Source organism: Notamacropus eugenii, chromosome 5 (assembly GCF_028372415.1).
Source record: "Notamacropus eugenii isolate mMacEug1 chromosome 5, mMacEug1.pri_v2, whole genome shotgun sequence".
In the NCBI taxonomy this organism is placed as follows: Eukaryota; Metazoa; Chordata; class Mammalia; order Diprotodontia; family Macropodidae; genus Notamacropus; species Notamacropus eugenii.
In genome coordinates, this window is record NC_092876.1 from 311,931,600 (window position 1) to 311,956,309 (window position 24,710).

Here is a 24,710-nt window from a genome sequence, read left to right on the forward strand (position 1 = left end):
ATGCCCACGTTTTACCCTATAGCTATATTTAAGAACAATAAGTAAAATCTGGTCATAAATACCAGAAGAAGAATATACAGGCCAAAGCAATAACACTTAAAAGTGTTCCCTCCCCAAACTTAATTCATTAAACACAAGCTGCAATTTATTTTAGATGATCAATACAACTTCTGATGCATGGAAGGAGGAGTTATCAATTATTAACAACAGCTTTCACTACTGTAACCCAAACATAGTAGACATATACTCATACCAGACGACTTAGATCCTAGGGCAACAGGTCCAACGCGGCGAGTGGTTCCCATTGCAATGTTTCTTCGTGAGCTTGGGGGGGCCTTTGAAGATGTAGAAGAGCTGGCTGAAGGAGGCCTGTTCCCATCCACAGAGTCTTCATCATCAAAATTCTTATCTGAAGAGAATGGAGAAAAGAAAAAAACATAAAAACAAAATATTTTCTAACTGAAACTTGAAGCAATAAATAGCCTCTATGGATAGATGCCACCTTGCTGATATAGCAGACAGGATCTACAGTGGACAAGAGTTTGAGTCAGAAAAGCTGTGTTTACTTCCCAAATCTGCCACTTATTGAGGTGCTTGTCCCCACACAACCATTTCCTATCTGTCAAAGAGAGAAAATAATAGTTCTACTTCCTATCTCATGGGCTTGTGAGGGGGAAAGCCTTAAAGAAAGGTAAAAATGAGTGTGCTTAATTAGTTGAAAAGATTACAAATGCCAAGGAAGTTGAGGATGAAATAACACTAAATGTAGATGTAAGTTCACTAGTGACTTTAGAGCACTTAGCAGAGAATAAAAGAAACTCAGTTTCTTCATTCAAAAGTTTCATTCAAACTTTTTCTATCTTCTCAGATCCTAAGCTCAAAATTCATAAGTATCAAAGAGTCAATGACTAGATACAAGTTAAAGTATACAAACTATTTATGCATTGTGCACCCAGAAACACATAACCAAATCCAATCATGGCAACTGTCACAGTTTGAATGCAGATTCTGTCCCAGTGTAAGTGTGGCCAACTCACTTTAACCTCAGTGGATTGTAGTTCCCTTATCTGTAAAATGAGTAGGTTGGACAATCACACCTCCAAAATTCCTTCCAGATCTAAACCTACAATCCTACGTAAATAATCAACTCAGTAAAAATACATATGGAGATTCACTGACCAAATCAGCCACCTTGATAGTTAATGTACCAGCTTATTATACATAAACAGCCTAGGGTGAGCTGTCACAGGGTGTATGTTTCAGATGAAAAATTTCCTTAATATAATGGCTCAGTAAAATGCCCTGGAGAACTGTCCAATGGCAGATAATCAGTGAACTTGGGATTAATCATCTGATGATTATATGTTTAGAACATTACACTTTAAAAATAGGCTCCCTAAGGGTAAAGGCTCTCGTGTAGTTACAGGGGAAGCAATATAAGTCCAAACAGTTTTATTCTATCTTTTCTTTAACAACTGTTTCATCTATAGATTCTTTAAAGACCCCCTTTTCAGATAATATCTTAAGCAATCTATCAGCAGTAACAAGATGTTAGAAGTCAGCTTGGTGCAAAAGTGGAAAAGAAATAATATTAGTGACTGATAAAATCTTAATCAATTTTAATCTAATCTTACTTTCAAAGTTCTTTTAAAGAGGCTTCCTTTGTTATATTAGCTAAGTTATTTAAAAACCAGTTTTGTAGCTTAAAATATAGAGGCTATTAGGTGGTACTGTGGATAGACCTGAATTAAAATTCAACCTCGGATACTTAGCAGCTGTGTGACCCTGGAAAAGTCACTTTTGAAGTAGTCCAAATGTAAATGAGGGTCTGTACAAGAGTGGTGGCAGTGTCAGAGAAGGTAAGGGGGTGTATTTTACAGAGCTGTTGCAAGGTAAAATCTACAGATTTTGGCAACAGATTGGACCCATTTAGTTAAAGTCTGCTTCAGACATCAATCCCTTGATCTCTCCGCAGCCTTTGACACTATCTTTCCTTGATAACTCTTTCCTTCATAGACTAATAATTGGAAAGGGAAGGAGTAGGTTATAAATGGCTTTGAACACCAAACACAGGATTTGATATTTAATCCTGGAGGTGAAAGGGAACCAGTGGAGTTTATTAAGGGAGGGAGGGAGCCAGGTCAATCAATTAATCAACATTTATTAAGCAACTACTAGGTATAAGGCACTGTGCTAAAGCCTCAGTGAAAGTCAGAAGATGGAAAGAAAAGAAATGGAAAAGTTAGACATATAAGATAAAAACAAATTTGTTGTCTTTGGATCAAGCACTTCACATAGCAGGTGGGAAAGATGGGTAGCTTTACTGTGAAACACTGGGGATGGTGAGTTGAGGGAAATAATAAAAGATGTGTTCTTGCCCCACCTGCCCCCAACTGGTCTGAATGATAACAGCTACAGGTTCAGGATCACTGGGACATGAGGACAAGACCAGTACAGATTTAAACAATGAGGAGTGAGTTCTGGAAGATTTTCATTATCCATATGAATTGAACCTCAGGGTAGAGTTTTCTCAAGATTTTAGGCAGTTCACCCAAAGGGATAGATGCTAGGAGCTGAAAGAATGATGTTACTCCCTCTCCCCCAAGGCTGGAAACCAGGTAGGAGGCTACACGGAATGGCCAAGAAGTATTCATCCTGCAAGCCAGAACAAGAACTCAATCCACATGATTCCTTACTTGTGCTAAAATCAGATTTTTAAGCCAATGTGCAGTGGGTTTTTTTTTTTTAAAAGAAGGATCATTTTTGATTCACAGGATCTACTGTCACTTTCTGAAAGATGAAAACCCTGATGTGTTTCAGAGTCACACTATCCTCCAGTCACTTTACTTACACACTATCCTCCCTGCTAATTCTCTTCCAAGAGAATTCTGCCAAAGGTATGTAAAAATCTGTTTCAAAAGGATGATCTATTTTTGCAGCTAGTGTCTGTGGTAAAGGCCTCATTTCTAAAATATATAGAGAACTGAGTCAAATGCACAAAAATACAAATCATTCCCCAATTGATAAATGGTCAAAGGATATGAACAGGCAATTTTCTGAGGAAGAAATTAAAGATCTCTATAGTCATATGAAAAAAATGCTCTAAATCACTATTGATTAGAGAAAAGCAAATCAAAACAACTTTGAGGTACCACATCACACCTATCAGATTGGCAAACATGACAAAACAGGAAGATGATAAATGCTGGAGAGGATGTGGGAGAGTTGGAACACTAATTCATTGTTGGTGGAGCTGTGAGCTGATCCAACCATTCTGGAGAGGAATTTGGAACTATGCCCAAATGGCTACAAAAATATGCATACCCTTTGACTCAGCAATATTGCTTCTAGGACTGTATTCCAAAGAGATCATAAAAATGGGAAAGGGTCCCACATGTACAAAAATATTTATAGCAGCTCTCTTTGTGGTGGCTAAAAACTGGAAATCAAGGGGATGCCCATCAATTGGGGAATGGTTGAATAAATAATGGTGTATGAATGTAATGGAATACTATTGTGCTATCAGAAACAATGAACAGGAAGACTTCAGAGAGACCTGGAAAGACTTCTATGCTCTGATGCTGAGTGAAAGGAGCAGAACCAGGAGACCTTTGTGCACAGCAACAACCACAGTGTACAAGAGTTTTTTCTGGTAGACTTAGAACTTCATTGCAACACAAGGACTTAAAAAAAATCCCAATGGTCTTTTAAGGCAAAATGCCTTCCACATCCAGAGAAAGAACTATGGAATTCAATCCCAGGATGTAGCAGATCATTTTCTTTTATATTATGTTTTGGTCTGTTATTTGATTTCTCCCATTCATTTTAATTCTTCTACACAGCATGACTATAGTGAAAATGTATTTAATAGGAATATATATGTAGAACATATATAAAATTGTATGCCATCTCAGGGAGGGAAAGGGAAGGTGGGGGGAGGGAGGGGAAAAAATCTAAGTTATATGGTTGTAGAACACTGAAAAGAAATAAAATTAATAAAAAAATAATTTAAAAAAAAGGATGCTCTAACAAAGCATTGACAGTACAGAATACTTTAGGGATGTCTTTGTATGTATCCCGGTGATTCCTCTCCTTTCTTCTTCTTCAATACCTCCTTCTCCATTCCACCCAAGCCTAATTTATTAGGGAATATACCCCTAAAGAGTCCAACCAGTTCTGAGGAGATTTTGGGAACCCTTTGGTCCTTCCTTTTATCGTGTGGAGAATGAAAGAGAACCTGGAACGTACATAAAAATCTGGAAAAGGGGGATGATGGGAGAAGAGTATGTCAGGAACAAGGGTTTCCAAGTTATGGAAGGGGGAAAAAAAACAAGGGAAGTAGCAGTAATAAAGGCAGCAACTGACAGGCACTTGCTAAGGGTTCATAAAACAAACCAGGGACCTTGTTAGTCTCATTTATCTGGGGGATGGTATTTTGAATACTGCCACTGGACCAAAAGCCAAGAGAAAATCCAGACTGGGTACAGAGATGCCAGACAGAACGAAGAGATCAGAGCCAAAGAGTTAAAGGGAAAGATGCCTGCACTGTTTAATGAGGTTCTCATCACCACTCATTCTACTGGGATTTCACCTATTAATGTTGTAAATTTTGGAAAGAAATTGTGACTGTGAATCTCTGGGGAGCTGAGGGGGTGGGTATGGGGAGAGAAATGAACAGCATCACTGGAATGTGGATTACAACTATTCCCTTGCTAACCTGGACTAAGTGTTTCTCACCTGTTCCATGAATTTCAATAACATTTGCTCTATACTCTATGTCTTTCTTGCCTGGAGTATTTCAGGAGAATGAAATACCCCCTAGGTAGATGTCAAGAAATCAGTCAAATTCAACAATTTTCACAGTGACTTGTGGGTTATTACTAGGCCTTCAAAACTGAACTGGGTCTAATGTGAGGTCACAGTCCACAGTAATGAAGCAAAAGTGAGACATGTAACGTCAAACTGCTGGGGAATAGCAGTCACACATCCTATGTAGGAAGTACTTAATAAGTAAATACTAACCTGTCCTGTATATGTTAAACACTTAAATATAATAGACTTTGAGTGATACAGAAAGAAGCATACTTGACTTCCTGGAATTAACTTCTCTTCCCTGGTGTAACTCTTTCTAGAAAGCCATGCTGTGTCCCATGATGTTAAAAAGACTTTGGGATTTTAAGAGCTACTTCCAGGTGAGGCTGAGGACTAATCTAACCTAATATGAAGGTAGTTCTGAGAATAAACTACAGTTAACTAAAAACAAACAAGCTGTTTCCATGACTCAGTCACCTACAGCCAGGGAGTCAAATATATATGGAATTTGTGATCATGAAGGCCAGGGTGTTCTAAATTCCCTGAACTCTGCTACCTGGCTCTGAGACCAAGAGTCTCAAATATTTACCACTGCCAGTTTGCAAAAGAAAAGTACAGTTATAGTTTTCTCTTTTTTTTGAGCGGTCTGAGCAGTTCTAAACTTTACCTCTTTTATGTTTCATTGTCTTTCATTCTAATGAAAAAAACAGTCATGCATAGAATGACAGGATAGCATATTTAAAACTGGAAGGCCCTTTTGCAATCATTTTGTCTTACTTTAAAGATGAAGAGGACTAAAGTAATTGCCCAATGTCATACAAATGATAAATACTGGAGTTGAGATTTGAACCAGAGTCCTCCAACTTCAGATTAATTGTTCTTTTACACAACACTTCTAACCAGTAATCTGATCAAAATACTATTACAACTATAGATGAGATTAAAATCTCTGGGTCCTATTACATGACCATATTCTCACAAAACAAAGACTCAGAAGAGACGTTTTCTCAGCCTTGTTCTGCCACTAATTGGTTGTGTGTGATTGCTGACAAGTCATATGAACCACTATATGCTTCAACTTACTCATCTATTAAAAACTTTGCAGTCAGACTAAATACTCCCAGAGACTCTTCCAGCTCTAAACAGCCTCTGAGATTAATTGGCTCTAGACACATTAGTGCTGCCTTGAGGCTTACTCCCTGATATAATTACAGTAAACAAAAGAGCACTGAAAAAGGAAGAAAGAAACAAGTATTTATTAGGTCCTAATATGTGACAGGTGCTCTGCTAAAGCACTTTACAAATACGATCTCATTTGATCCCCACAACAACTCTTCAAGGGAGATGTTATTCTTATTCCCATTTTGCAGATGAGGAAACTAAGGTCAGATTAAGTGACTTTCCCGGGGGTCACATACATAGTAAGTGTCTGAAGTCACACCTGAACTCAGGTCTTCTTGACTACAAGCCCCACATCAAAAAAATCCTAGAAAATATGGACAATCACGTAGGCTATTTAGAAATTTGCAAAGAGGGACTTTTGTATGTGTTTCCTTTAAGTTACTGTGGAAAAGATAAGTGGACAAAAATGGTACCCAAAAAATTATGTGGGGGTCTCACAGAGAGAGATTTTTACTTTGTGAATGGCCAACTACAATGGAATTTTTTAATAGTGTTGATATTAGGGGTTTAAGTAATTCTACTTCATAAGGTAAATATGTCATATGTCAAGAACTTCTCCCAGACAGGTCTATTTCTCTTATTTTTTAAAGCACTGTGAATCTCTCCTTCACCCCCATCACTCCTTACCTTATAAAATATTTATTTGCATCTTTCTATCTCTATCTTCCCAGTAGAATATAAGTTCCTTGATGAACGCAAGGGCCATGACCTTTCTTGTCCTTATATCCTTAGAACACTGTCCTGATCTCTTTTGACAGCTATGTCCATTGATATTAGGACCTAAACAGATACTATTCTTTATTTTGTAGCACTCAAGATCATATGATATGAACAATGAGTATTATATTTGCTAACATTTTATCTGGGGATAGCAGGAGCACTTGATCCATGGCATAAAGACATCAGAAGGAGAAGGGGCAGCATGATCTAGTTGGAAGGTACTGGATTTAGACTCAGATGCCCCAGGATTGTATCCTGGCCCTGCCATTCATCAGCTGTGTGACCTGGGGCCAAGTCATTCTGGAAATGGAGGTATCAAATAGATAGTTGTTCACCCACCCTCCCTCCAGATCTAGCTGACTCTTTGGTAAACATTGTCTCTTTCAAATATATGTGCGTGTGTGTGTGTATATATATGTATATATATATATACACACACACACATACACACACATGTGTGTATGTATGTACATACCTGCCAACTTTTTGAGAAGTTTCGCTGTGGGCAGGTGTTGTTGTAGAAGGAGAGAGAATAGTTCTTTTTCTAAATGCACACGCACGCACACACACGCATGCACACACGCACCATGCTTTCCTTCAATCAAGAAAGGGGAGCAACATTTAGAAACAAACTCAATAGCAACAACATCAAGAGTATCAGCAGAAATAGTCTACACAAAAATACTCCTTACATACCAGATGAGGAAACCAATCTGATCTGCCAAAGACATTGTTTCTTTCCTGATTCATGAAATCAGAATAGGGTAGCCTTTTCCTACTAACCTAAATGACCAAATTCAATCACTATGTGTCTTCCCAAAGAAAAGTTGGTTAGAAAACATTAATCTAACAAGAATTAACTTTTAAAAAATAACACGAAGTCTTTACTGGAATGGAAAACAAGTTTCTTACATCTTCCTTACCTATATGTCAGCCAAGACACCATTTCTCATACCTTAAAAAGGCCTGTTACTTAAGTGTCTATGAGATTCCATCTGATTTAAGTCCTAACATGAAGCAACAAGGAGGAAAAAGAAATAGATAAAACATTAAACTCAAAAAAATATTCCAGGAAGCAAATATTTCATCTTTCAAAAGTGCCTGCGTACATGTGCATGGGCTCAGACATACACATGCATACAGCATTAAAACTGGTACCTGATCATATGGAACCATATCCTCCCTTTCTCCTTTCTTAGCACCACAGTGGATATCATATACACCACAGGGTAGGTGGAACTGAAAGTAAAGTGGAAAGGGATCACTTCTCATATACTCAACTGGAACTACAATGATGGGAAGTCCCAAATCATTTGGTCACAAAAATAGGGACGTTCATCATGGAAGTCCTTCTATGTAAGAAGTTACCAACTATTTTTTCAAGCTTACCATAATTACCAGTGAAAAGCTCAATACAAAGACTAAATTTTCAGATACAAAATGTTTTTTCCTCCTTAAGTAGGCCCTAGTTCTAAGAAGACTCAATGATAATCTTGGAAGTACAGGAGCTATGGAAAGTAACCCTCCACTAAAGAACTGTTCTTATTAAGAACAGCCTATCTCCTTAACAATCCATGTCAAGATCTACTACGCTATCTTTGGAGGAGGAGGCTACTTCCTTCTCGAAGGACAGCAGCTTAATTGTGCATTTTAAGATGAGTAGTAGTATGCTTCTGCTTCTAATGGCTTGGTCTGAAATATTCAGAAAAGTGGGAGTGCTTAAACAAGCACAGCAAAAGAAACATCACTCTTGCTGGAATTCCTATTTTTAAAAAAATGGAAATGATGTCCAACTCACAGTGGTACAGCAGCAGATTTTTCTTAGGGAAGTTATTATCAAAGTAATAAATCCTTAACAAAAGTCTGTTTAATTCAATTACTTAATAAAGAATAAAAGGCAGCACGGTGAGGTCCAAGGAGACATGCATTCAGGTCTTAACTGGGAGGCATACTATATGTGTAATACAGAGAAAATCATTTAACCTCTCAAAGCTGCGGCAGCTTTCTAAGATTACCAAGTGCACAAGTATCAACTTGCATTAATAGAGGAAATATTCTCATCGGGGAGGTCCTACCACCAGTGAAATCACCTTATCTATAAAAATAAGCTCCTCTAAAGTTCATGAACTAACACAATACTCATATAAACTAACCTACCATGACAGTATCTTAATTTAACTAATTTTTTTTGCAAATAACTAATATTTTCAAAAGTTACATATTTACTTTTTTGTAAACTGAAGTATTTAAATGCTCTAGCAAAGCTTGGATTTAAAAGAGATTCTAAAAGAAACACTTTTTATATAAGAAAAAGCTTTCTATAACCCATATTTGCACCCCTAAATGTAATCTTCTGATACAGCTGGATCATAATACACTAGATTTTGTTAACTGAAGTAAAGTTATATGATGATTCTCCTCTAAGAGACAGAGAAATTAAGAGTCAGATAGTTTGAACAATTTGTATTGACGTCAAAGTCAGGCAATAGCTGAACTAAGATTAGAATTCAGGATTTTTTATTCATTATCACCACAGAGTATCTATTTAAACACCCACACAGTTGCAGCTTCACTCTGATTCACAAGCCTATTTTAAAACCATTAAGTTGTATTGTGATATTGTGAATTTAAGATCTAAAACTGGTAATAGTTATCCCTAGCAATGACAGTGCAATGTCTTTCTGCCTAGGAAGATACTGGAATCTGGCTTCTCTGAAGGTCCGTGGAAACAGAAAAGATTCCAACCTGCTGAGAAAAGCAATGATAAATGCACAGGGATTTTGCAGCTCACCACTCAGTCAGAAATTATATTGTGTTTACATAGGTCTAACATGAAATGTTTTAATCACCTTTGAACCAGCAGTTTAAAGACCTTTCCACTAGTGGGAGAATCTTTTAAAATGCATCCAGTCCTAGGAACCACACCTAACAAGGAAGAAGACAGCATTTAGAGGGCTGGTGGAGGAGTAGACAACCATAAAGCAATGGGAATGGTAAAGTATACTTGTTAAGCAACATCTTCTATATAACTGATTACAGCTGCACCACAAAAATGATGTTGGACTAAAATAAACATATTGCTGTTATTTATCTATTTTCAAAGAGCACCAATGATATCACAGGGTGATATCTTAATTCACATGTGAATTGGATTTAAGTGAAAGACAGTTGCACAAAGTCATAAAGCCTCACTCTCTCTTCCAGAGTCATCAAAGTCCAATGACAAGACAAAAGTCAAGATGGCCCAGGATACAGTGGAAGACCTTGGTATCTTTAATGACTAAGAGCTAAGTATTCCACGGTATCTGTTTTCAGCCGTCTTCATAGCTACTGGAACAAAATGTTCTCATCTGCTCATTTTGCCCAGGAAAGTCTTCACATGCTCAGGGTAGACATCCCTCAACCTCACTGATGGGTTTGAAGCCTGTCAGTTACCATAATAGTCCATGAAAGTGATCTACAAGATCTTTTTCAGCTCTAACCATTTTATCCTAAAGGTAATGGATAACACTGGTCTGATTTGTGTTTAAGGAAAATTACTTTAGCAGCAGTTTATAGGAAAGACTGGAGTAGAAAAATACTTGAGGTAGGGAGGCTAATTAGGTTCTCAAATATTACCTTTGAAACACAGTAAAAAAAAACAACCCAGTAAACATGAATTTCTACTAAGTATTTTATTTCTTTTGGGCAGTTAGGTGTCACAGAGTAGACAAAACACTGAAATTGGAATCAAGAAGACTCATCTTCATGAGTTCAAATCTGAGCTCAGGCACTTACTTGCTGTGTGACCCTGGACAAGTCACTTATCCTATTTGCCTCAGTTTCCTCATCTATAAAATGAGCTAGATAAAGAAAAGGCAAACCACTCCAGCATCTTTGCCAAGAAAACTCTAAATGAAGTCATGAAAAGTCAGATACGACTAAACAACAACAATTATATTTGTCTATTTACACATAAAATAGGTATCATTTTGATATGTAAAAATATACGCATGAGTGTGTGTGTGTGCAGACACATAGCTATCCCATTAGAAAATAAATTGTCCTAACCAAAAACTTACTAGATTGGGAGGAAAGCTTTTAATACAATAATTTCTAGTTTACCAGTTTAACTTAAAGTGATTTAGGATAATAGGATTAAGAGCTGAAAGTTGTGGATCTTGGAGCCTATTTGGCTAGGTTATTTACATAAGTTTATAAAAGTAATAAGCAGTAGATCCAGGATAAGAATTCAAGGCCCTCTGACTCCAAATTCAGTGTTTTTTCCATTATACTAAATTCAGTCTCATTTCTCATTAATTCAGCCGCATCTACGCATCTGTCTTGACCTTAAACATTTGATAGTTTTGACCACCCTTTCCTGAATATGGTCTGTTTTCAAGATTTTGGGGATACTGCTCTTCTCCAACTTCTACCTTTCTGACCATCCCTTCTCACTCTCCTCTGCTAGATTTACATAATGTTGCTTAACCATGGGCATACCTTCAAGGCTCCAAATTGTGCTCTTTTTTCCTCAACTATACTCTCTCTCAAGATGAGCTCATCATCTCCCATGGGTTTAGTTATCAGAAGACAACTATGTCAATGATATTCAGGATCATGTTTCCAGCCCCAATTTCTATATTAGATTCTAATTTCACATTATAAATTGTCTACTGGACATTTCAAACTGGTGCCCCATAGATATTTTCTATAAACACCTTAAACTTAACTGTCAAACTAAACTTAAACTGTTCAAAACAGAACTCATGTGTTGTTATTCAGTCGTTTTCAGTCATGTGTGACTGTCTGTGACACCATTTGGGGTTTTCTTGGCAGAGATAATGGAATGGCTTGCCATTTCCTTGTCTATCTCATTTTACAGATGAGGAAAATGAGGCAAACAGAGTAAAGTGACATGTAACTAGTGTCTCAGGCCAGATTTGAATTCCCAAAGGTCTTCCTGACTCCAGGCTCAGCACATTATCCACTTTACTACTTTGCTGCATCACTGTTTTTCCTCAAACCAACTCCTCTGAATTTCTCTATTTCTTTAAAGGTCATGACCAAGTCTCTCAAGTTTATAATCTCTGCATTATTTTTCACTCCTCACTCTCTCTCATCTCAAAAATCCACTCAGTTACCAAATCTTGTCATTTCTACTTCTATAACACCTCTCACATCTGTCCCCTTCTCAGTACCTACAAAGCTGCTACTATAATTCAAGATCTCATCACTCCTCACACTAGACAGTCAAAATGACCTCTTTTTAAAGTCTTCCCTTCCTGAAGTCTCTTCTCATTCAGTCTATCATCCACATGGCTGCCAAAGTGATTTTACTTAAGGGCAGGTCTGACCACATCACCTTACTCAAAAAACTCCCATGGCTAGTTCCCTATTACTTCTAAGATAAAATATATCTTCTATTTAGCTTGTAAATCCCTCTGTCTAGTATCATTATACACTAGTTCCTTTACCTCACTATGCAGCATAGACAAACTTGACTTCTTTCTTCCTACCATCATACCTCCTTGCAGAATTCCTTACTTCCTTCATCAATTCAAACACCACCCTCTACGTGAACTCTTTCCTACCTGCTAGTGCCCTCCCAAGCTAAAATACCTTTTATTTGGTTTGTATTTACTCTGTATAAACTTATATGTGTATGAACTGTGTACTGTAAAAAAAAATAAGGCCCTTGAAATCATGGATGGTTTAATTATTCTATTTATACATATATCATGTAATAGTTTATAGGCAATTAACATGTGCTTGTTAACTGAGTAATCTGAGACTGGACATGTAGTACCATAAATCTTCAAATCAGTGTTTTCCTAATTGTTAAGAAACTGATGAGAAAATTTGACCTTTAGTCTCTGATTAATCTTTCGCATTTGTAAAACAACATGATGCTCAGCTTTTTCTCCAAGTAAACCAAAACGTAGATATCATCTTAACAAAGGTTTCTTCAGAATAACATTAAACATTTTACCTCATCCTATCTTAATCTTCATATTCCATAATAGAAACAAAGACATACAAAGGGGAAACTACTCCTTCAGAGAAAGAGATACAGAAAAGTCACAAAGTTCATAAACAACACAGACTTTTTTTTTCAACACTAAAATGACAAAATGGCCACTGGTTCATTTCTAATACAAGATGTTGCTTTCATTATCAGTTCCATAGTTTGATATCCCTGTGCAATTATAAACCAGCTATACTAGAATCTTAATTGCACTAAAAATAAGACTTGAACAAAAGCAGGCACTTATTATATATGGTTATAATACTTAGAAGACATGACTTGATCCACTTTAGATCAAAATCTATATTTAATAAACCATTTTATAATTGAGTCTTCCTGTATATTATTTAGAAACTACTTTCTTCTATTTTCATCTTTACTTGGCCAATATTCACCCTCCTAATCAAGAATAAAAACTCATATTAACGTGGAGCTTTATGTTGAGAAAGACATTCACATCTGATTCTAACAACAATCTGTGCATTTTACAGACGATGAAATTTAGGCCTGAAGACACTATTAAAACACTGTCCCAGCGGATTCCTGGGCAAAGGAGGTTTTCCATTCCTAGTTCCATTGCAAAAATGTGGCAAAGGCCTTTAGTCTCATTGCCATTGTTGCTCAATATAAAAACTACAAATAATCATATCTCCTACCACTTCTCTTCCTCTTTTGAATGTTCAGAGAATTCAAGAAAACATGTCTGGTAAAAAGTGCTTTGAAATACTAGGATGAAAGATACTGCATAAACAACAAAGTATTATTAACTCTACCTTACCAGAGCACGTTTTCTTTTGAAGTTCTGTCCTTAAGTTTATAAGATACCTAAGAGGGCAATATTCTGCTTTAAGAGGATAGGAAGGGATATTTAAAACACATTTGGTTAGGCTTACCCAAGTGGGGTGAATCAAGCATGAAGTGTGTATCTTTCTCACTGCTTTCAGTGTGCTGAATCTCCAAATTATTCAAGACCCTTCAAACACAGAGAAAAGACCTAAAAATCAAACTAAGTCTTTCTCTTGTTTGGGGGTTTAAGGAAGTGGAAACATTTAGGAAACAAATGGAAATAGAAGCACTTAACTCTCATCTGTAAAATCAAACTAGGCATCTATGGAGCTGGTAATAATCATTTGACTAGTTCTTTTTAGCCATCAAATATTAAATCTACTTTATTAACCAAGTGAATAGCTAGAATTAAACAAATTACACATATCTGGCATTTAATATTATCTTTAAAAAATATTAAGTGTTATATTTTTAAGGGTTTCTTATATAAAGTCTATCTTCTCCTGTAATCACAAATAAGGGCAAAACCTTGCCTCATTCTAAGGAACAGCACATATCTGTAAGCCATTATCCAATCAAATCAGGAAAATTAATTCAAGCCCAGGGTACATTCTATCTTGGAACCAGCAGTAGCATGCTACACAGACACATCTATCTAATATAGCTTTTATCCTGTTTCTCTGTCTGATCTCCAAGTCCCACCTGTTTCCTCATACTTATCTTGAATCCTGAATCCATACCTAGGTTTGTATACCTGAACTCTGTTTCTACCTGTGCTTTCCTATTCAGTTTGGTCCTATAGATATCGGTTCTCAGTTGAAATTGTTTGCTTGTGCTTTCCTTCTCAGAATGGACCACTGATACTGACCCTCATCATCCCAACTGCTATCCTCCCCATCTATAGAAACTGACCAAACATCTCTCTGTATGCCCCATGACTGACTGAAACACTAAACTCCAATCCTAGGCAAACTTTACCTATTCAGGCGCTAAAACTTGCTGATGTCTACCAACTTGTTCACATATTATGACCACAGCTTTTCCCGTAGGAGTAATAGGAACCACATGTTCCTTCTACACAGATTGGTCTCCCCACAACAATCTATGCAGTGGTCTAGTCATTCTTCAATTCCTCCTTGGCTCACTGTCATCCCAGCCCCTCCTATCCTGCCTTGATACTGGGAATGAGGAGTCAAGAAGGAAGAAAGAAAGACATGGTAAGAAAGAAGGGAGAAAAAGAGGTGAGTAGGGTGTATAGTAAGTGAAGTAAGAGGAGTATGAAGAGAAGGAACTCTACCCTCCTTTCTGAATTCTTTTCATTTTAAAGGTGACATTTAACGAGAAGGCACCACTTCTAAGTACGAATGCCTCACAATGTACATTTCATATGCATGCACCCATAATGCATCAAACTTCAAAAAACACTGTCCACAGTATGTATGAAGTGTGACCATACTTAAGGTGAGAGGGGCTGGTGAGGTCTCTCTGCACTTCCAGGAATAATCTCCTCAGGACAGAGTTCAAGGTGAAACTGCTTTTTCCTGTCATAGTCTTGAGAGATTTGGAGATATTACAGTTGGGCCACTAAATGTCAAAGAAGTTTAAGTGAGAGAAGCTTAAAAACACTTAGAATTTAAAATTCCCAAGAAGAAGAAAGTGAGCAATTCTGACACGTCAAAAATGTTTGCAATTTTATAAAGGAGATTGAAAAGCTCTGTCAAAGAGAACTGACACTGATATCAATCAGATGTCTGGGAGGAGCTGACAAGAGCCAGATGCTCTCAGTGCACCTCTGAAACTGAATTCATCACGTGTCATCTTTGATACATGTAATTATCTGGTCCTAGGTCAGTGATCCTCAGTCTATAAAATGGGACAACCAAGTATGGCATTTCCATTGTGTGAATAAGAATGCTACAAAAATGCACAAAGAAGATAATGCCATCCAAATTCTGAAAGATAGGAGTTTTTTTCAAATTTTTCTTTCTCTTCTTCATCAAAAGGAAGAGTCACAAAAATCCAGGCACATATTAACATAAAGATGAATATCCCCAATATGGGACACTTATTCAGTTTCATCTTAAAGTTTTTGTGAACAAAACTTTTCAATTTCTATAAATCTAAAACAATTTCACAGAATCCACAGAAAATTTCCCATAAAGATCCAAAATTAAATGTGATTTGTTTGTCTGGAGAGGCAAAAGAAAACTGGGGAGTGGGGGTGGGGAAGGGAGACAAAGTTACTTAAGAAAAATACCAGCATTCTAATATGAAAATAGTGTAACAAATGCTATTTAATATATAGTCCTACAGAGATGTTGGGAAGACTTAGAACCTATACCCTCAACAGCCATAACGAAAGGCTGTACTGCAAAGAAAAGAGGAACAAACAACCTTGAAATATGGTGTTTCATATAATCAGTATTTTTTCTGCTTCATGTTCAAAGTGCTGACACTTCCACAAGGTGTTACTGGCATTTATGCCTGCTTCTTTCCTGTAAGACATTCTGGGACACATCTTTAGTTCAAGTTGTTCTATCCAGTTCAATTTATCCATCCTTCAGAGCATAAATATCTCCAACTATTCTAACAGCTTCTGAAACCACCAACAGTTACTTACTAGAGCAAGAAATTACTGCAATTAAAAAGAAATAAATTTGAGTTTTACCAAATCATTGAAAAGGAAACTAGACAGCTGAAAGAATTAGGACAAAATTAAGAAAACAAGAGGGGAAAAAATGAGAAACAAGTCAGATTTGAGAAGGGTAGGAAACATAAGTAGACTGAAAAGAAAAAAATATCCAAGGATACCTGTTCCTTTGAGACATTGTCAAGGGCTAACAAATCAAGCTTAGGGAGAGCCGATGAATGCCTTCTATAGACAGTGATTTCAAGCTCATATCCTCCTTGAGTCTCATGTGAAAACTACTCTAGATGGTGTTCCACAGGATAATTAACCATCTCTAATAAAGAGTCTCAAGTGGAGCTTAAAATCAAGATGGAGTAGAAGGGGGAGGGATAATTGTGTGGGCAGGGGCCTGTATAGCTCCAACTGGCAATACGCCCAAACCTAAGGTTGTTATTAGTCATCAATTCACTTTTAATAGTGCCAAACATGATGAGATTTTAAAAACAAGAAAGGCAATAGATGGATACTTACTAGTATGAATGTCATGTTCAAAAGAATGACATAGCCAGCTAAAATCAGAAATCAGAAAATCCAATAATTAGGGTCCTATTTAAGCTTCTGTTTTCAAGGATAATCACTTTTTGTATAAAGAGGTTCTGCTCTTGTGAAAGCATCAGCCTATGAATATAAGCAACTTTGAATTTCACAGGTCAATTTCCACAAATGAAGAGACAACAAAGGAGAATTAGCTAAAAATCAGCTAAAAACCGTTTAACATTAAAATGGGAGGATCCCCTAAGATTTTTATATGACTGAAAACTAAGTTGAGAGTCTGAACCAACCGTGTAACATGACTTCCAACAAAGCAAATGCAATCTTAGTCTTTAAAAATATATAATATATTACAGTCCTACTGAACTGTATACTTATAAAATACAAACTATATATATATATACACATATATATATATGTAATGTTTTTCATTTCTGAATACTACATTATAAGAGAGCCATTGAAAATCTGAAGCATAGGCAGGGGAAGGTTATCAGGACAGTGAAGGTCCTGTCATTAAGAAATGTCTGGAGGAACTGAAAATAAGACTCTAAGGTCAGGGTCCTTAACCTGTTGCTATGGATGTGTTTAACTGTATTTGAAAATAATATGTTTCCTCTGTAATCCTATATATTTTATTTTATGCATTTAAAAACCTTATTCTGAGAAAGGGTCCATAGGCTTGACCAAAAGTGTCCATTATACACACCCAAATGGTTAAGAATCCTGCTTTGGTGGAAGTCATTAAGAGCTATCTTCAAATGTTTGAAAGAGTGCTGTATATAAGAGAAAGCACACTTGTTTGGTATAGGTCCAGAGGGCAGAATTAGGTCAAGTGGATGTTACAGGGAAGCAATCAATATAATGGAGACTGTTTTTTAAATTTTCTATAGATTAAACATTAATTTTTCATTATACATTTGATGTGATGTCTGGTATATCTAGTTAATCCACTAATCTCTCCTTTTTGCCTATTAGTGGTTAATTTTTCAAGCATTTTTATTCACAAAGTTTTGAGTTTCAAATTCTATCCCTCCCTGAGAAGGTAAGCATCTAATATAGGTTCTACATCTGCAATTATGTAAAACATTTCCATACTAGTCATTTTGTACAAGAAGATCTCTTGGAGGTATAGTATGCTTCATCATTACCCCATTGGGATTGTCTTGAATCACTGTATTGCTGAAAACAGTTAAGTCATTCAAACAATATTGCTGTTACTATGTACAATGCCTGGTTCTATTCACTTCACTATGCACCAGTTCATATAAGTCTTCCCAGGTTTTTCTGAAATCATCCTGCTGTCATTTCATATAGCACCATAATATTCCATTATAATCATATACCACAGCTTATTTAGCCATACCCCAAATGATGGACATCCTTTGATTTCCAATTCCTAGCCACCACAAAAAGAGCCACTATAAATATTTTTGTAAAAATAGATCCGCTTCCTTTTCTTGGATGCCTGGAGAAATTAATAATGTTTAGTCTGAAATAGAGACTCTAAAATCAGGGTCCTTAACCTGTGGCCATGGATGTGTTTTTAAAATATTTTGCTAACTGTATTTGAAAATAATTTGTTTCCTTTGTAATCCTACACATTTTATTTTATGCATTTAAAAACATTATTCTGAGAATGGGTCCGTAGGCTTGACCAAAAGTGTCCATTATACACACACAAAATGGTCAATAATCCTGCTTTAGTGGAAGTCATTAAGAGTTATCTTCAAATGTCTGAAAGAGTGCTGTATATAAGAGAAAGCACACTTGTTTGGTATAGGTCCAGAGGGCAGAATTAGGTCAAGGGGATGAAGACTAGTTGATCATCATCCTCAAAATGCTCCTTCACATTCTTGATGAAATTTAAGGGAGGCATCTTCAAAGGAAAGACCAAAAGCACAAATTAAAATACCTTTTAAAAAGCCTGAGATTACTTAAGGAAAGAAAAGCTCAGGTATAATTTCACAAATTTCATCAAGGATATAAAGGTGCTTATTGAGAATGATGATCTGCCATTCTCTGTCTCCAGACTAAGAAAAAAATTAGGGAAAAAAAACAAGCATAAAGGGTTAGAAAACAAGAGATTATGAGTCAAAATACTTCAAGTCTAATACTAACTCTGCCACCAACTAGCTATATGATATTGGACAAGTCTGTGTAAATTAATTTGGCCTCAATTTGCTCTGAAATCTAACCAAACAGTTGGATTATTCTCTAGGGAAAAGCAGCATAAGGCAGTGTATAGATACAGTTCAGATTCAGAGTTAAGAGAACCTGTATTCAGGCCTTGGCTCTAACACGTACTAGTTCTGTGACCTAGGTAAAATCATTCAACTTCTCAGTGGTCTCACACAACTGCTTAATTTAAAGATCAGTATCAGTGGAGGGAATTTCCACCCAAAGATTTCTTCAAATCAGAGAACTCACAGGTTGAGAGGAGGGGGGAATGCTTGTTCAGCTCTTAATTTCTACTCTAACTAGAAATTCACAGACAAGTTTGGAAACGTGGAAGAACTTCCAAGTACTGGAACATCTGACTTCGTTTGTGAAACCTTCCTTAGGTACACTTCAATAGATGGTATGGAGTACAATTCATTAGTGCTTTTTGATCCTCTGAAATCCCCATCCATGTCTGCCCATAAATCTTCCATTCAGAATGTACTCAATACTTAACGTGTCTTTCTCTGAGTCTTACAATTTCATAGATAATACCAGTGTAAAATTCAGGCTGTATGACCAACCAATATCTGTCTCTAGTCAGACATCTCTTCAGCCTTTTACATCACACTTTTTGTGCACAAGTCATCATCAACGCTATAACTTTACAAACTGTAATATAGGTTATAAGATATAAACATCCTCTGCTTGCAACACTTAGTTTAATTAAATAATTTAAGCCTACCTGAGCGAATGGAGAGGAGTAAAGGGTCTTCTTAGCAACCCTTTCAATCTAATCAAGCTGAAGATTCTAGAACTAGAAGGCAATCATTTTACGACCTATTCAATTCCAAAGAGATAATCTATAATATTCTGTGAGAATCTTAAATAAAGTTTCCCTTTTTGGTATGTTTTTAACCTTTAAGACTCTTTCCAGAAAGGTAAACAGTTCAAACCAGAAATATGCATTCTGGCAAATTTAGCTTTAAAAAAAAAAAAAAAGAGGTGTTCCTAAGTCCTTTCTGAGATCACATTGTAGGACTCTCAATAAAGGCTCAATACTACATACATGCAGCCAAGGATTACTCAGGCATGTGTGTCACGTATTGAGAATTTGAGAGGAGGAGCAAGAGAAAGAGTAGGAGGCAAGAAAATTTCCAATTGTCCTGAATAAACAATGCAGTGAAAGGCTACCAAGCAGCAGGTTAAGGATGATTCATCTTTCCAGCTGGGGGTTGGGAAGATGAGAAATACATTACACCAGGCATACTGACTCTACCAATATTATTTACAGGCATTATTTTTTGCTATACCAACCCATCACAACCCAACTAACTGTAAGTTTCACTTGTACACTGAAACAACCAGAATCCATAGACAAGCCTTCAAATGGAATATTCCAGCACTAATCTTTTATGTGTTTGAGAGTATATGTGTCTTGGGGTCGGTCAAATAAAAACATAACACTTAAACCTTGAACCTGATTTATAAATACAAGAACATGTGTTTGCTGTTGTTTTATAATGCTGTCTAAGCTTTACTTCACTTTTTTACTTATAATGGTGAGTATATTTGTTTACTGTAGTGTCAGCAACTAAAGAAAAAGGCTAGCAGTAGACAAATAAAAAACCTAAGAGCCAAGTGAGAAAAGCCATACAGAGATAGTTCTATTTCAGTGAAGCCAGTGAACTTTAAAGTAGCCAAGTTACGACACCTGAACCCCCACCTCCATGCCATGACCACAGGTAGCTTTTAATTGACAAGAATTTTAAATGGAGGGCAGCTGCTGAATATACAAAAGGATTAGGCTCTAAAAATTATCTTTGCTTCTATAATGCTAAAATCAGAACCTGCAACATCACATCTATATCAACTTTTAGCCTTCTAAGCACACTAAGCACAAAGAATATGTCATGTGAACGTAATAATAAACTTATATATAGCAGTGGGTGCATTAAGGTGTGAAGGCACTTTATGTACATTATTTCACTTGATCCTCACAACAATGCTGACGGACAAGTGCAGAGGACATTATTGTCCCATTTTATGGTTCAGAAAAATCCGAATGGCTAAGTGTTAATGCTCAAAATAATGAAGAACTGCATAAGACTGGATCTGAAACCAGATCTTCCCAGTTCCAAGTCCAGTACTTAATCTATTGTGCCATACCACTCTACTGAAATAGAATTCTAAGGTCAACTCAAATTGGTCAAAGGCATAACTGCTGATATTCCTTTCTTTCCCCACAAAACAAACATACGGTCAAAACAGAAGCACAATAACATTCTACCCACTGATCCCAAGCATGTAAGTATAATCTTAATTTGCATTCAAGAGTAAGGAAGAGATCAATTATACACTCAATAGACCAATTAATCTTCCTAAAACACTACTTTCATAATGTCATTGCCCTACTTACAAACATTCAACTGTTGTCTAATACCAAATGATAGCTAATGGATCTTACTTAGGACATTCCCCTATCTACAAATATTCAACTGTTCCCCATAAATTCCAAGATAAAATCCAAAGAATCTTAGTTCTATGGATTTCTTACTGGAAGGGACTGTGGAGTCCTTTATTTTTATGAGGAAATGGGTTCAAAGTGGTTAAATTATTTTCTCAACACAAGTCAGGAAATAACAGGGTATGGCTTGAAAGAGATGGCATTTGAGGTCCCATACAAACCTTTCCAACTTCATCCCTTACTAATCCACTCTATGATGTAGTCAGAGTGGTAAACTGACAAACCCAAACATATTATACACAGTCCCATCTTTGACTATTTGTTTCTATTAACACTCTGTTAGACTAATAGCACTCTATCCATATAAAATGTTCCACCCTATCCCTCTACCTATTCAAATTCTACCCACATTTTTAGAGATCAACTCAGGAGACACCTCCTTCAGAATGAGAAAAGTATTTTCTGATCATTCCAACCTATGATGAAATGATCTGTCCCTCTAGATTCATAATGTTTCTTGACTGCAATATGAATTTGGCATCCATCAGTAAAATCTGAATCAAGAAATAAATCACTCTGGATATAAAACCTTTTGGACAAATGAGGAGTTTCACTGTAAATAAACTTATTTTTTATAAAAATTCTTTTAAAGTACACCATGTAATTCCCTTACTTTTCAAACTATTTCTTGATGAATCAGGCTCATTAGTTATAATCAATTATTCTACTATATAACAGAACATAGAACTGAATGACTTACTCTCATAATTCTATGACTGAAATCAGTATGAGTGACCCCTAGGCAGATGAATCATACCAATGGGTATGCTGTGCCTAATGAGAATCAGAATGTCATGTGTACACACACACACACACACACACACACACACACACACACACACACACAGAGAGAAATATTCTATGGCTGTACCTTCCATCTAGATGATAAAGCTGCTCTATTTCCTGTCTCTTCATTGGCAGTATTTTTCTTTGCTATCAGAGTCTCCCGTTAGCTGTCCCTACTGCCATAAATGCATGTTCTACTCCGTGATTTTTCAGTTTCCTTTTTTCTTGTCTCTTTTGTCTACTATTCTCAGCTTTCACGAGGAATGAAGTCTGGAGGCTTTTTACATAGAATTAAGACAAAAAATGACATTTCTTCTAGACAATGGGGCATAGAGGGCATGAAAAAGCAATTAAAACATCTGCTTTTGCAACCTGTGCTTAAAAACTTCATAAAGTCCAAGTAGCCCATGCATTAGGAAAGTTGACACAGGCGGAGATACCCTTCAACCACAGAGTCTGCTCTGAGCACTGTGTCCAAACAGAAGAGGAGGAGAAAGAAGAAACAATGAATTACAAGTGTAATTTAACGCTGGACAGATGAAGGCTTGTTGGTAACAACGTGATAAATTTGTGCACCCTTTTCCACTCACTCTGGGGTAGTTGCAAAGATACAAGATGTAGTGGACTTCATGATACCAAGGTCACTTAGGGTCACAGAATTAGAGCTGGAAGGGGCCATAGAGTCCAAGTCCTTCATTTAACAGAGCAAGGATCTGAATAAAGATCTTCTATGTCTGTTTCTGTCTCTCAAGGAAAATCCTAATGTCAATGTAGATCAGCTAATGTTTTGCAATTTGAATTAGACTTTGAACAATTTTTAGGCCCAGAGACTGTCTTTTGTCTCTTTTTGTATCCCCAGTGTTCAGCACAGTGCCTGCCACATTGTAGGTACTTAATATATATTTGCTGACAACTTACCATCTTTTTTAAAAGTAAGTTTTTACTAATGTCTTTTATTACATCATCACACTTTCCCCCAGAGTATCTCCCTGAACCTCTCGCAGAGAACCATGCATACAATACTATTTTGAAGACAAAAAAAGGAAAGAAAAAGAAGAGGAAACTATCCCCACCACAGAGCAGTACATTAGGAAAAGTACAAAAACATCGACGTGCACCACCTGCGGATTTTCTAATTCTACAAAGGAATGGGTTTGGAATATCCTCTCATATCTCTTCATTTGAGTACTGCTTAATCTTTATAATGTTGCCACACTCACACTTTTGATTTTTCATATGGTTGTTCTTTCCAATTACATTGTTGTAGTCATAGTAGATAGTTTTGTAGACTCAACTTACTTCACTCTGCATCAGTTCAGGTAGATCGTTTCATGTTTCTCTATATTCAATCACATTAATAATTTCTTACAGCATAGTAACATTCCATTACATTTATGTACTACAATTTACTCAGCCATTCCCCAAATAATGAACATATATTTTGTTTCCAGTTCTTTTCTACAACAATAAGCACTGCTAAAAGTATTTTGGTGTACATAAGGGCTTTGTTTTTATCAATGGCTTTCTTAGGGTACATACAATTTACCATCTTAAGAGAGTTTCCTGGGGCACAAGAGGTTAAGTGATATGCTAAGACATGGCCAGTGTGATTCAAAGGTTGAACTTGAATCCAGGTCTTCCTATCTCCTAAGGTGACCATCTACATATCACACAGCATAACCCTTACATAATCCTTTATAGTTCGCCAAGTTCTTTACCCACAACCCTAAGCAGCCATTTAATTCATTTTCCATCTGACTGCTTTCCTGGACGTCATCATTGTCTCCAGAAACTCATTTTCCTGAAAAGTCTGGTCAAGTCTGAAACTAACTATTCCTCAGTACCCCCCACCTCTGGGACCCCATCTTCCCTAAGCCTGGAAGAGATGAAGGATAGACAGTGGACAGCTCCTTCCAAACCCTCCACTGAAGGGGATGGCGCATCAAGAAGCCACCTCATCATTTCCCATACAGCTGCAGGACTTCCTCATGCCCCTCTGGCAGGTACCATCCCCCTGCCCTCCTTTACTTGTCTGGGGTTTTTTAATGTACTGTCTTCCCCCATATGACTGTAAGCTCCTTAAGGATGGGGATTGTCTTTTGCCTTTCTTTATCAATCTAGTGCTTAGTATGGTGCCTGGCACATAGCAGATGCTCACTGACTACTTCAGACTCTTGTTCTTCTTCTCTTGTGTCACTGTTACTTGGTAACTGGATCAAAAACGTAAGAATGGGTTTTCACTTTTCTGGAAGAAAGGTTTCTCAGGTTTGAAACTGTTGTGGACTCTTGAGCATGTCAAATGGCTAGTCTCCAAATAATCAGTTTTCCTGTCCTGGCTTAGAACACCTCTTATGCTATCATCTTACGCCAACCTGGGGACTACAGAGAAATAAGAAGGACTTTTCTTGGATAACACTAAAAGCAGTTCTGTAAGAAGAGCTGCAAAATGTGTTAAGAAACCAGGATAAATACGTAGTGTCCCAAGGTCAATCTGAAGGACAGCATATCACAGGGGAGAGAATGCTGAACAGCCACAACACCTGAACTTC

General features: G+C 36.8%; 1 protein-coding gene across 17 annotated transcripts in view; it reads right to left on the reverse strand.

The window, feature by feature from the left end:
- The window catches only part of CLASP1 (cytoplasmic linker associated protein 1), a 338,497-nt gene that overhangs the window by 158,559 nt on the left and 155,228 nt on the right, over positions 1 to 24,710 (reverse strand). For 16 of the 17 annotated variants that reach the window (XM_072613409.1, XM_072613408.1, XM_072613396.1 and 13 more), the window contains one exon: positions 254 to 409. In XM_072613409.1, the coding sequence (XP_072469510.1) occupies positions 254 to 409 (156 nt within the window). Of the gene's footprint in view, positions 1 to 253; positions 410 to 22,246; positions 22,401 to 24,710 lie in introns of those variants that run through there. The other variant, XM_072613405.1, reaches the window with a different exon arrangement.